The sequence below is a fragment of the Sturnus vulgaris genome, chromosome 3, assembly GCF_052056855.1.
Source record: "Sturnus vulgaris isolate bStuVul1 chromosome 3, bStuVul1.hap1, whole genome shotgun sequence".
Classification (NCBI taxonomy): Eukaryota; Metazoa; Chordata; class Aves; order Passeriformes; family Sturnidae; genus Sturnus; species Sturnus vulgaris.
In genome coordinates this window covers 71,429,769-71,444,362 of record NC_142245.1, presented here as the reverse complement: position 1 = coordinate 71,444,362, position 14,594 = coordinate 71,429,769, and the positions used below count along the sequence as shown (strand labels likewise).

The window sequence follows — 14,594 nt, the reverse complement described above, 5'->3', positions numbered from 1 at the left end:
TTTGAAAGCCATCAAACTGTGAAAGAGAGGAAGAACTGAAGTACTGGACGTGCCACCTGACAACCTGACTGCAGAGAATTGTCTTTCCAGTGCAAGCTCCTCTTTTGAAGCATGCAGTGCATCACTGGGGAATCTGGGTCTCCCATCCAGCTCTCAAGGCCAGGGCATCCTCACACCTCCTTCCTCGGCCACTTCTGCCGAGTTACTCTGCCATTACACAAAACCTTGAATTATTCATTCAGCCAGATGGCAAAAGAGTGAAAAAAGTCAATATTGAGGAAATTATGGGAGAGAAAGGCGGGACACCTGGACTCCTGATCCTGCTCCACTAAGTAAGTTACTGGGAGGGAAACAACATTACAAACTCAGGCATTCCTAACCTAGATGTCCTATATCTCTCTGTTTAAAGAAATCTTCTGAAAATTCAGACAGAGGAGTACTTTTGCATCTTTTCAAATTCTCGAGAAAGCCAAAACTGGACTTCTTGCATCCTCAGTGAATGCTTATCCAGTGGCTAAAGAACATAAACCAATGTTAACAGCACATTTCCAGTCTGACAATCCACTTATAAAATTCCCTAGTTAAACTGACCAACGAATTTTATGTTTTTCAAAATTATTTAAAAGACAAAAAACGTCTTATTTAATAGGGTCTTAGAAAAAATGTTTACAAAATTAAGAAGAATTCCATTAATTCCAGGCAATGCCAGTCTTATGACAACTGAACAGGTACTCTGGTAAAAACACTGTTCACTGCATTTAGTTAACAACAATATTTTCCAAAAAGGTCATCCTAATACCTGCCCTTTGTACAACTCATTTTATTACTAACAAAACCACTTACCCTAACAAGGTGGCACTTCTGCAGACAGACACCAGCAAATATGAAGCAAATATGAAACCTGTGCCATGTGAAACAAATGCAAGCCCTGATTCATTATATGACCCAAAGGGAGTGAGGCTAATTTAAAGGTCTAAACAGAACATAGCAAACACCATATAGAAGTTTTATAGAGTTATTTCCATGCTAAGTTTCCAGACAAGTCAGACTAAGTTTAAATTCTGCAATGCTAATTCAAAAATGAAAACCAGCAGCCAACTCCAAAAAAACTGCTCACAAGAAAGACCACCTCTGTACAACTGCAACTGGTTTAGAAACAACAAAAACCACTGTTTCCTTAAAAAAAGTATGATATTTCTAATAGTCAAAGATAAAAATAAGACATTTAAAACGGATGGGGTGAAAGAAGAGCAAGCCAAGAGAAGAGTTTACAATGGAGTTAGCATGAAGGCCTTCCTTTTGGCTTACTGAAGTGAGCAAGTTTTAGGTATTGTAAACAAGAGTTAAAATAATGGCAAGACAGAAGGTGATCAAAAGCTTTGGCAACAGTTGCTATAGCATGGTTTGGGAAAATGTCATAGTAGAGTACATGATGCAAAGATAGATTCCGAACTGAATAATGTATGTTGACCAAAACCCTCAAAAGATGAGGTATGAGCCAAAGGATTCATTTGTAGAGTGGATGACCTTGCTATCACCACAGCAGAAATCAAAAGGAACATGATAATTGAGAAAATCATGTATTTTGTTACGGAAATGGCCAACTTTCATTCCCATATGATGGCAGCATGTGTTAGCCAGACTGCTTGTGGGCAACACCCAGGGCACCCATCCATCCAGGATTATCCATTTACTCTATAGCCCCTCAACAACATGTATCCTCCAATTACATCTCATGCATCTATTCCATAAGAAATTTCACATCATGGTTTAAAAATAGTTCTGACTACTCTGTGGTTTAGTCAAAATATTTAAATACTTGCACTAAAAACAGCTAAAAAGATATGAAGGGAAATAAGTCTCACAGGTAAATGCAAGAAACAGGCTACTAACAATTAATTTTGTGAACATACTTTTTCCGACATTTTATTCATTTTTTCTCAGCCTTGCAAGGCTGAAGCATGACTATAATTTTATTTGCAATGAGTATGGGAGACAGTTCGAACCACTATTAACAGAAATTCCCATTCCTGTGCATTGTCAGCTATTCTGAGACAGCCAACTTGACTTATTACTCCCAGTTTTTCTCTGAAATCTCTCTGAAGAGTTTGTCTGTAATTGTATTCAATGTAGCTGAAAGATAAGGTGCACTAACCTTGACATTAAATCTCTAGTACTAATGACACCTGAAATACATGGAACCTTTTTATGTGAGAGCAAAAGGAAGGTAACCTTTCTTATGCCATGAAGAATGAACACTTGATAAATGAGCAGTCCTATTAAGAGAATAGATTGTTCATAAGTCTAACTGCACAAGAAAAAAGCATTAAAAAATAAAATGTGAATTACCAGAATACAGTGTACCAGATAGGGTTGGGGTTTATTTTATAGCTATATATATATTTTTATCATGCTTATATAACAATTACTGTGTACTCTGAAATACCCATAAATATCCAAGGTATAGAGGGGATAAAAAAAATCCAAACATACCAGTTGCACAACCACAGATAGTTCATACTATGAAGTAAACCTGTCATATTCTGAACAGCTGTAAAAACATTCCTGTTAGTCAGCAATTAAAAGTATGATTATCACAGGGGCTCTCCTCTCCCCTCCTGAACCTTCAATGCTCAGAATTGGATAGGGACATTAACACCGTACATTAAAATGGGTTTTTATAGGAATACTTTTGCTTTTCACAAAGCAGAAGTATGCAGCAGATGGGTATTGCCTGCCATGTACAAGGAAAGAGACTACTAGCTAAAGGGAGACAGCAGACTTCTCAGAGACCTTGCCCCATACACCAGGTGTGTTGACAGAATTGCCAGCAGGGAAAGGATAATAAACCTTTTGGAGCAAGGCAACGACTGCTGCTTCTGGGACCCTATCAGCATAGTAACAAGCATTTGGTGCTGTTGAGGTCTGCAAAGTTTTGTCATTATTATTCGTGTATACTTGATGCAAATGGTATAAGGTGTGATATTGAGAAAAATGTGTCCATTGATTAAAAAAATGACTTACTATTATTCGATTGGCACAATTTCCATCTATTTTTACTTTATTAAAATATAAGGTATCTGAAAATTTAATGCTTTTATTTTTCGGTTCTTTCATCCCAGAATGATTCAATCTATACACTTTAAGAAGGGATAAAATGACATCAAACAATTCAAGCAGCATTAACCCCAAGCAAGTGACGAGGGAGAGACAGCTATATGCTAACAAGCCACCTTCGAGAACAAACTTTATTTTTGCAGAATTCCTACCTGAGTTCACAAAACAGGATCCTTTCCGGACTGCAGCAAATACTGGAGCCTTGCTAAAATTTAATTTTCCTACTGGAACAGCTATGAATGTAGCTGAACTTTTGGCACTGTTTTTGTTGCATGGACATCAAAAGCCAGAATGAAATTTCAGCTATAAGAGACTGAAGCAAGCTCTCCACGCAACAGTGTCTAGGTGAAACACAGCAATTATGAGAAAGAAATCAGAAATACTAGACAGTATAAAATAGAACTTGCTTATGTTTCTTCCCTCTCTGGCAATAATAGATGCATAATTTATTTGGCTGCATCTTCTCTTTCCACGAAAATGTACACAAATTTGGCCAAGTTTTATGAAAAATTAAAAACTACAACTCCAAATACTTAAATGGACTTCAGGAACCAGGCAATCAAGCTCACGAAATCTCACATGTACCAAACACGCTCTGTAATCATGCTGGCACTGCTTATCGTAAGTTTTCAATTGCTGCAAACCCTATTAAAAAACCCATCTTTCTGATTTCTCTTTTGACTGCATAAGCACCTTCTCAAATACAACACAGTAAGAATACCATGCTGCATTCACATTCTTGAAATCTTTATCCCTAGTTCTCCAACTCCTGACTCCTCCTCTCAAATCATCAATCACTCTCATCTATGTACTCATACACCCACCTTTATACTGGAATATATTAAAAATAACCAATAGCTGTCCAGGAACACAGTGCCCTGTCTACACCACCAGCATATTATTACTGCCTTTCTTTTTTATTATTGTTTGCTCTACAAGCATCTCAGAGCTGTCAAACTGCACATGAAAATCTACTAAAGGTTAAAGGCCAGATACCAATGAAGCCACAAGAAATATTCATTCATGTAATGTGATCAGGGTCCAGAACATGCCATTATTTCAAATGGAAGAGAAAGAACACTGCATAATCTTTATACAGTCTCATATTTTCATATACATATACTCGTGGAGTTCTCAGCTCCACCCCAGCAGATGAAAAATGTTGCAATATTTTCAGTTACATTATATCAGAGTACTGACTGAATCTTACTAAGAAAATAAATTAATTGGTGCAGTATGCCTTGTAATGTTTAACTTCATATTGCTACAATTTTCCAAGAATTGCAGAAATTTGTATTGAAACTGGATAACTGAATTGCAAAATTTGTCAAGGGAGACATTAATAGGACAGAAAGCGGATAGGTGGTACTTCAGCAGGTAGAAAAGAAAGAAAAATATTTTGGGACTGTAGGACAAATAAATTGTATAGATACAGTTATTTAAGAACTTGGAGTGAAGCAATTGGTCACACTGATGTCATAGTTCTGATGGATAAGCAGTCCCCCAAAGCTGTTGTGTGCTTTCATCACAGCACTGGATGGTACTTAGGTGATGGTCGGAAATTTCTCTTCACAAATACTATTATACTTTTTGTAAAGGAAATGCGAAAGTTCTTAAGTAGAAAATTGTTGCAAGGGAAAGGTTTTACAGCAAACACAGTTCTGGTGAAGTGCTCTGGTGTGTGGCCATGGCCATGCCATGTCCCAGGAAGGCTGTGCCAGACCTTGTTACCACAAGTCACCTGGCCTTTCTTTGAACAGCTCCCACTGGGGTGAAAGCAGGGCTTTGTTGATCCCACAGCTGCTCGTGACCCACTGCAGAATTCCACCAGTGCTGCTCTGGCTTTCTATGCTACGCTGCACATCGTGGCAGTCCAGTTCTCACTTCACAAGCAGTGGGAGGAAGAAGCTCCAAGAAAAGGGAGTGCAAGACAGACAGAGGTGACATTACAGTTTCTCCAGGGTAAGCCATCCCTACCATACTTTCTCTGGTACTGAAAATTACTTCCTTTTTAAAATGGAAACCAAACCAGTTTGTGTTGTACATGCTGAGTTTACCTTGCTCAGCTACCTAGTGCTATAAAGACTTATTTTGAACAAGACTTGAGCTTATATCTCTGAACAGTCTTTGATCAGCTCTAATGCAGTGCCTTTTAATTTATTCTACAATGTAAGGAGAAGACCTTTTCTTATTCAGCATATAATTGCTGTATTTGCACATGCTAAGTATGTTGAAAACAATAAAAGTTAATGAAGAAAAGTACTGGTTGTAATGAATTAGTAATATTGTTAGATTTGTATTTGGAGTTGATTTTTATTGTTGTGGATGGAAGATGATCAATAGGAATATGTAATCAAGTTGTATGTGCTTTTCATCTCCTGAGACTCATCTTGTAAATGAGATGATGAATCTCACAGGATTTATCCTGGAGAGAAAAAAAGAAATAAAATAATTTAGAATAACTGCTTGGATTTCCTCTTACTAAAAGCTATGGGAAAGCTACCAAGGACTGAGAGACAAAATTATATATTTCTTGAAGATTATAAAAGACATCACTGCTCATATTTTGACATACTTTTCCCATTATCTTTCAAACAATTTTGTCAAGAGCATTGTACTCCTTAATGTACTTAGACATTGAATATTTTAGGACCATGCATTTTCTCTACCAGTTAATTAGCTAAGCTTCCAAAGTACTTGCTAGTTGGGATACTGTACCTTTGCTGAAAGCCAGCCTTCCAGAAGATAGAAATAAGAACAGTAAGTCCCAAAGGAAATAATTTTTATGATAACGAGTCCTAATGTGCCCCAGTAAAGGTGAGGATTGATTGTTATGGCCTATTGTTACTATAATTAGAAGTCAAACACCAATTAGCAGTTCCATTAATAAGATTAATCTCCGCAATATCTGCAGCTGAGACCCAGGGCTTGTGTGCAATAAGCCAGTGTGAATTTAAAGTGCAACAGCTACACTGTACTAAAACTTCCCGGCTGAATACTTACATCACACAAATGATAACACTGCTGCTTTCTTCGAGTTTTGAGTTCCATACACTACACTGCATACACTACTGGTCTTACTACCTTTTTCTCATGTATTACTTTTCCTTTTGTTTAAACATGTTCTACCACGATTCAGCAGTCATTGATGGGGCTAGGTGCAATGGAGCATGAGGTCTCACAAACTTTGGTTCACAGCCACTCCCTGTGCATTGCATTAGGTCAAGGAAAATTTAATTTAGTTTCCATTACTAAACCCAGAAAAGTAGTAATGGGAAAAAAAAACCCAACTTCTTACAAATATGAAAGTACTCCTCACATGATAGAAGTCCGTTGTTGAGTTAGGAATCATTTTTTTACTTGAAAATATGAAGGTAAGAAACAGTCAAATCCAGTCTCTAAAGTTAACACCCTATGCAGTTCAGAGTACAGAAATTGAAAGAAGAGCAAGATCTGAAATAAGGTGAAGAGTCACACACTTGTGCTCTTTGTATTTTTGTAGGTACGGAAATAATAATTTGTATCATCTTTCTTTGGTATTATTTCATTTGTGTTTTACCTTTTACAATAACGCTCAAAGAGAATTTGTCCACACATATACCTACACCATGCAGGGTAAAAAGAAGGCCTTTGTAAAATTTAATAGCAAACTGGTCAAAGCAACCTCTAAGTGTCATTTACACTCCAGCAATACAATAAACATCACCACTTTCACCAAAATTTACTTGTGTTTCCCATGGTTGATGTGGGACACATATTGAGAAAGTAAGAAAATTACAGCCTGAAAAATATTCCAGGCTGGAGTTTTTCAGCTCTGTTCCCAGATGATAAGCTGGCCCAGCTTAAGGCTAGGGAGAATTCCTCCCAGGGTGATAATTTGGTCAAAATAAAAAGCAATTAATAACAAGATAGAACACTTGTTGTAGTATGTGACCAGGCCCTGCGAATGGGGTGTCTTCTCTCTGAACCAATCACCTCTTCTCTACTCTTGGAGTTGCAAGTCATGCTATAAAACCAAGTGTGTTCCTGAATAAACTTGTCTCTTCCTGTCATGAAAGACGACCATGTATGTGTACATCTTATTTCTGCCGCATTTAAAGGGTTAAAACCCCTTTCCACGGCTACATTTGGAGGTCCCACCGATGGACATTTGGAAGCCTCCCCCGGGCAACATTTAATTAGCCAGGAGGTTTTGTAATGAATTTGCTTTTTCCTTGCTTTCCTTTAAAGGACTATTTAATTTCTTTCCACAGATCCCACAGATAATCAAATATAGATTAATGAGGAGACACATTCCAGTTGGAAAGCATTTAAACAACTATTTAAAATAACAAACATCCTTAAACTTGTCTACAGTAGAATCTGTACTGGTGAGCTGAGCAAGTGAAGATATAGCTTACACAGTAAAAGACCTGTTTTGCCAGAGAGTATTGACCTGTTCCTAAAGCAGAAGGCAGCCCTGTCCTACTGTAACCATCTACTCTGACTGGAGATGTAACAGCCACCTGAGCATTAGCATCTCTCAGCTCTTTGGCTGAGAAGAGACAAGAACAGGACAGAAGCTACCTGCCAATAACTGGAGCTCTTGGGGAATGCAGAGCCAAAGGTACATATCCTCATGCAGTATTTATTCTGTTTTCACTCAATGTGGAACACTTCTTACATTTTCTCAATTTCCAGATACGGTGTGCTCACACCTCATATGCTGTTACACTAAATACATAAAGCAGAGTATTGCCATTTCAGATCGTTCTCACCCATAAAATCCCAGTCCTACAGCAGTCCAGGCCACAGGCATAAGTAAAGCCAAACAGTCAATGTTCATTTGTGCATATTTTTGCAGACTGTAAGTCTCAAAAGCATACTATAGTCAGTGTATTACCTCTGAGCTTTTGACTACACTAGTCCATATTTATCTTTGTAGACTGAAGTTGTCCAAGGATCATCATTCACATAAGCTTGGATTCCCTGCAGGCAGCCTGAGTGCTCCTCATGCATACAGCAATTAAAGGCTGCTCTAACAAGCACAGCATCATCTCTGTTATGGCTGCCATGGCATGGGTTTTGGAGAACAACAGATAGAGCTGCAGATGGTGAGTTGTCATCTGTGAGAAATAGAAAAGATTCTTAGTGTCCCCATTAATACACAGCAATTTGTCCCTAATACACAGTGGCATATCCCTAGGACAGACAAGACCTTTACACTTGCATTCTTAAAGCAGGCCTTGACACAGTTGCCATTCCTAATTCTGAAAATCATGGGATGGAAAGTTCTTTGGATACTTCAGCTGTCAAATGACCATAAAGACATCTAATAGGCCAAATAATGCCATCATCAGCGTAGCACTTGTGAGCTCCATAGTCATGAATGCACACCAATGACAGCATTAGACAGAGCTTAGGCTACAGGCCAGGGGTAAAATCATCTGTTTAAAACCCATCTTGATTATCACCTTGTGAAGAAGACTCTGTTCTTGAAAGACCTGACCTTCACGAAGAAAACTAGGTGAGTCTGACCTCATTGCCTGACTCCACTTTCTGAAGGAGTTGGTCAACAGACCTCATGATATCCCTTCTAAATTGAATTATCCTGTGAACCTAGATGTACTATCAGCATCATCTGTATAACCCTAAATGATGTTAATGGAAGGTCAAACTTTCTTTGAAGATGGCATAAAGCTCTTTGGAATATAGAGAAAGGAAATAAAGTTAAGGCAAAGCTTTGTTTTCATATTTAGCAAGAAGCTGGGAGAAAGCTAGATAGAACTGCAAAGGGACAGAGTATGTCCTCTGCCCTTACAGTCCTTAGAAAGACATCTACCCCTTACTTCTATGCAATCAAAGAAATATGCAGAGAAAAAGAAACCTAAGGGTGAATGAATTGTCTGGTTAAGACCTGGATTTAAGTATTCCTTAGAGTAGGTTAGAACAAGATGACTGTGACATGGCCACAATGACAAAGAGCATGTGAAATCACTCTGTGACCCCTGTGCATGTGTGTGTGCCTCCAAAAAGGGTACTCAGGACAACTCAGTATTGGAACATATCAAGCAAAATACCCACCACCATAGCAAGGAATTGGCATCTGCTGCCAACTTACTCTTATGCTGGGCTTTTATTGGAAGCAGCATCAATGCTGGTTACAAAATAATTACTGAAAGACTCAGAAAAAGGAATCTATGTTCATGATACTTGTCACTACAGCATTGCCACCACTCTTCCAAGCAGGTTTTAGTACAGAACTGAAATAGTACTTTCTATGTTCCTATTTCAATATTCCATATTGATTAAAAGGTCTTTGCTTGTCAATGACCATAGGATCCACCAGTATGAATGCACAGGCAGATTTGACTGAAAAAAGGATTGTTTTAAACCTCTGACAAGCATCCAAGGAAATCTGCAGAACTGACTCAATGGATGTCAATACTAGAGGGTATTTTTAAAATCAGCACTAATAGGAAAAAAAAAAAAAGGCAAAACAGAGAGAAGAAAATAACTTGCTGTGTTAGAGCCAAGGATACCGAGGGCTGCAGAGATGGCCCAAGTTTGCTCTTTGGTGTCACTTGCATTTTAAGCTGCAATACAGAGGCTACGTCAGGCATTCATTACCCGGTATAAAGCCAAGGAGATCCCTCAGTCCCCAGGCAGTAGTGTCTGGCCATGCCAGACGTGAGCAGTGAAAGATACCCCTTTGGGTACTTTGAGAGAGGACCCAAGCCAGTCTTGGTATCTTCAACTGTGAGAATGTAGCACCACCATGAAGCATAAAGCTGTCAGTGTTCAGAAACCACACGATCTTGGAGTTTCAATTACAAACCTCACTTCCAGCAGCAAAGTAAAATAACAGCAAGCTGCATACTTCACTATCCAAGTGAGTTTTGCTCTGAGAGAAGGCAATGCAGTGTCAGACTCTAGTATAATCACCAGTTAGGAAATGGATCTCAAAGCCCTTATGAAGCTCTAGCCTCCTGTGTCACATCTGAGCTACTCTCTGATACTATTAGCATGATAAATTATCGTTAATTTGATTCTGTGTATACCCAAATGTGAGTTCTGCTTTCTCTTTAGCACAGGAGTAAGGAGTTTCAAGGGAGTATGGGATGCATGCTTTCCTTGAGCACAGGCAATGACAGCAACTCTTACATGATACTGTCTGCATACTCTGTAGTGAGCACTGCAACTGATCCTTATATTTGCAATGCTTCTGTAGCCAAGGAAATATTTTCTTTAATTCTAAGAAAACAGCAGAAAGTTTTAATTTAGGAAATCTGTCCAGCAGCTGAAATCGAGCTGTTTATCATGCTGCTACTTCTCTTCATCCTTTTTTGGGATCACTGGCGCTGAGCTGGAAGTAAAGCCAGGTTCTTTTCCCCGCCAATAGGAATAAAGTGAGGTTGCTGCCAACACGACAGGGAGGTGGCTGTACAGTGTAAAGCATGCCAGGCAGGCTTTTATAACACTTCCTCCCTTATCTTCAGCATGGCTCATAAAGCAACCAGCAGTGACTATGATACCCTTGCACACAATGACCCCCACGGCCCCAAATTAATGCAGGCAGATCACGACTCTTGCAAATTATGAAGTGCTAAAGCTGAAGGCAATGCTGGCCAGAGGCAGCACCATTTAACTACACTAGCCCTGCTCCTGTAACTACCTAAATTGTGATCCTCATTATTCTGAAAAAGATTGTTCTCTGGTAGCAGGCATTGGTTTTGTTCCATTGTGTACCAGTGAAAAACAGATGCCAGCTAGGAAGCTAAATTATCTATTTTTATACATTTAGGTCAATTGTCCCTTGAATTGACATATCTAAAGAGCAAGAGAACAGGATAATTTTTTTTTCTATTCCAAATTCAGCTCTCAGTAGATTTCTCTTTTAATTTTAATTTTTGTATTGCTTTATTGTGATTTAAGAATATGAAATTGTGAGAAGATGTTATGCAGAATGTGCCAAATTCCAGGATGAAAAAGTCCACCATGTTTTTCTGTGGTTTTTTAAAGATAAATAATTGTCACAGTGTTACATCTTCCTGGTTACAGAACGTACATTTAGTGTAGTAGCAGTTACAGAGAATGTAACCTGGCTATCTACTGCAGGACTGAATATTTAAATACAGCACAAGAACTGGTTCCAACACAAACACTGGGAAAAGAAAGACTGGGCTGGTGCAGTCGCTGACAAGTACTGGAACAACTTAGCTCATGCTCGGATTTCAGAAATGCAATTAATTAATCACTACTAAGTATCCTAAAATCAAGTGAGCCATATCCCAGCTAATAGTCCACAATATAATGTTCACAGCACATAAGTATCAGGCAGTGAAGATGCTCATTACAGTGCCAGAAATAATATTTCCAGCAAAACATTATATATAAAGATGAAGTAATTATATGGCATAGCAACAATAAGAGCTGTATAGATTACAGCTGAGCTGAAAATCTGTAAGAATCTATTTCCAAAAAATACTATGCAAAGCTGGAGACATATAAGCAATAAAGGATTAAGCATATTTCTTCACTTCATATCACTGAGGGATATACCTTGCCTTTGGTACAAATGTCCAATATACACAAACCATATATAATTATACTGTAATCAAGACAGCAGACAAAAATGCACTAATGGAAAACAACATCCTTTTGTTCGTCTTCAGGAGAAGGCAGTTTGTAAAACACTACTTGCAATACATGTTAAAAAATATCACAAAAACCCTTTAACATCACAACATTACAAGCTGCCTATTCTCTTAGCTAAATACAATGGAGAAATGGAAATCAGAAATTAGACTCACATTTAAATAAGTGTAGTTGGAAAAGTACCTGAAATAAAGAAAGAACTTCAAAGCTAAAGCCCACAGTGACTTCAGTAGAGGGCAAGAACTGACCATTACGACACAAAATGAAACTGTGCAGTGGCATATTTGCTTGTATTTACACCATGCTGCAGGACTTAAAGTGTCATTGAAAATCCATTTAAATTAACAACTCCACAGTCATCGCTTTTGCAGACAGTAATGAACCTTAAGTGAACCTGTGTGGGCGTATTCGAAACCGCTTAATTTTTGGCGTACCTTTGTAACTCTGAACGAGATATTCTAATGGCTATTGACTTGCTCAAACTTAGATTATTAGGCTAGATTTTCAGCTGGTTGAACTGGCATCATTCCAATGATGTCCATTTACACCAAATGGCTCATTATTAATTCAAGGTCTTATTTGCTCCTTAATGAATACTTCCACTAGTCACCTTCCCAACGGCAGCTTTAAATACTCAAACTTTACCTCCATGATCAGAATCATCATACTCAAGAACTTAGTTATAAAAAAATAATGCTTTTTCTCTCCTTTTATGAGGCCTACTTAAGGTAAACTTTTAAAATCATTTACAAAACAAACTAAAATACCTCCTGTGCCATAATTAACTAACTAGAATTATGCTTTCATACAGCACCATTTGCATATAAATATAAAAATTTTACAACCCTAAGGGGACATTATGGATGAAACAAAATAGGAATGGAATTAAACAGCTAAAGGGACAGCACAGCTCTCCATAACAAGCCTGCTTTACAGCCTTGTCCTTTTTTTTACTTATTGCTATTTCTGCCTGTACTAATTCATATATATTTTCCTTCTCTGATATTTTAAGCTATTACATAGATTTAAAAATTTTTGTTTGGTCTTTCCAATTCTATGATACGACCTCTGCATTTTGAAACAAATCAGGATGCAAACACGTTACTAAGCCTTGCATCTTCATTTAGTATATTACAGAGGTCAGAAACACAATTAACAAAACATACAACAGTTTCGTTTCCTCAACCATGTAACACACAATTTTTCAAAAAGATTTTATAAACTTCATATTTTACAGTTTTTCAACAGATTTCATTACTTACTTCAATGGAATAGTTCACTATCGAATATACAAAGGAGAGCAACCACTGATTGTCATTACTGCTGCTACTAGTATTAAGAAATTCAGTTTAAAAACTTAAAAAGTATTTGGGAACTCTCAGTGGAGCTGAAATATCTCAGTAAGACCCTACAGAACCATAATGGTAGGCTCAGAAAATCTGCTGTGACATGTGGGAGGTAAAAACTTTATTCTACACTGCTGCTGCATGGGAGAACACCCTTCAAACAGAACACCCTTCTATACAAAAACTTCTGTGCTCAGTGAGACCAACTGAGTCCCACAGGGCTGGCATCTCACTCTGAAATTTCTAGTAAACAGGTGTACCCAAACAACATTGGAGGAAATCAAAATGAAAATACTCTATTTAAAAATATTTTCTAGCATAAGGATTTTTTTAATGTAAACTTAATGTAAACCTCTTAATGTAACCTTTCAACTAACTATCTTGATCCAAATGTTTCTCATTTGGTTGTGCTCAAAACCCACAATTAAAATACAATATACAAAGAGTAGGATATGGTTTTCACTGTGTAAAGCTTATAATAAACCTGAGGAACAAAGCTTTGTGATCAGGTAAGTACTGATTTTCCTTTACAGGTGAACAGGCCACTTAGAATGCTTTGATACCACCAAGAAATTGCCCATTAAATACACCTTAGCATATCATACATACCTGGAATAAATTCCACTGACCATGTCGTGCTGGAAAGAGAGTTCTGCTGTGCTGGGTCCAGCAGCTTTGGAAATCAGCAGTACAACCAAACCTCGCATCTGTAAATTGTTTCGGCTATCGTACACAAAACCCCTAAAACAGGAAAAAGAAAAAAAAAAGGCATATTTTCATAGTTCATGTTCACTGGTTGTACCAGAGTGGAAAAAAAAAAGACTTAGACCTCAGGCTGCCAACCATTCATCATGTCTTTAATATTCATGTTAGAAGGGAAATATGTTGCAATTATGAATCATGATCTTTTGTCATCCTTTACCTGACACTTACAATGAAATCTTAGTATTGCAGAGAAAAACAAGTATTCAGGATTGAATTAAATCTTGATTATTTTCAAGGAGCAGCATGTCTCTTGAATTTCACGTCATGTCATGACAGAAGTATTTCAGAATAATTCAATGTACTGTACTGTAATAGGAATGTAAGAGCTTTCAGTTTCTTGTCTGATGTGCAAAAAAAAAAAAGCCAAAAGAAGCCTCTTACTTCATGAGAAGAAAAGTAAAGGAGAAAAGGTACAGCCCAAATCTATAGCCTGGTGAAAAGAAATTGTTTAGTTGTTGTGAACAGGGGGCAGAGTACATAAATCAGGTCTAACTATAGTAGGAAAATAATGAAAATGCAGAAAGTGATGGAATATGTACAATAATAATTAGAGATATATAAAGTAGAGATGAGCTGGTTTCAAATGCTACAACTTTAAATTTGGGGTCAGAAGGAAACTGCCCTCAAAATCATATTAGTTGAGAGCAAATCCAAATGACCATTTAGATATAACATCTCAGAAGCTAATTTGTTTTATAGTGAGCTTAGCTTTCCTTTTTGACTGCAGTA

The 14,594-nt window shown here is 37.6% G+C and overlaps 1 protein-coding gene across 2 annotated transcripts in view; it reads right to left on the bottom strand.

The window, feature by feature from the left end:
* The window catches only part of PDSS2 (decaprenyl diphosphate synthase subunit 2), a 111,027-nt gene that overhangs the window by 50,624 nt on the left and 45,809 nt on the right, over nt 1–14,594 (bottom strand). Inside the window, exon 2 of one of the 2 annotated variants that reach the window (XM_014887893.2) lies at nt 13,710–13,841. The exons of the other annotated variant lie outside the window; for it this stretch is intronic. Within the exon in view, the coding sequence (XP_014743379.1) occupies nt 13,710–13,841 (132 nt within the window). The remainder of the gene's footprint in view (nt 1–13,709; nt 13,842–14,594) is intronic. 2 annotated transcript variants of the gene reach the window in all.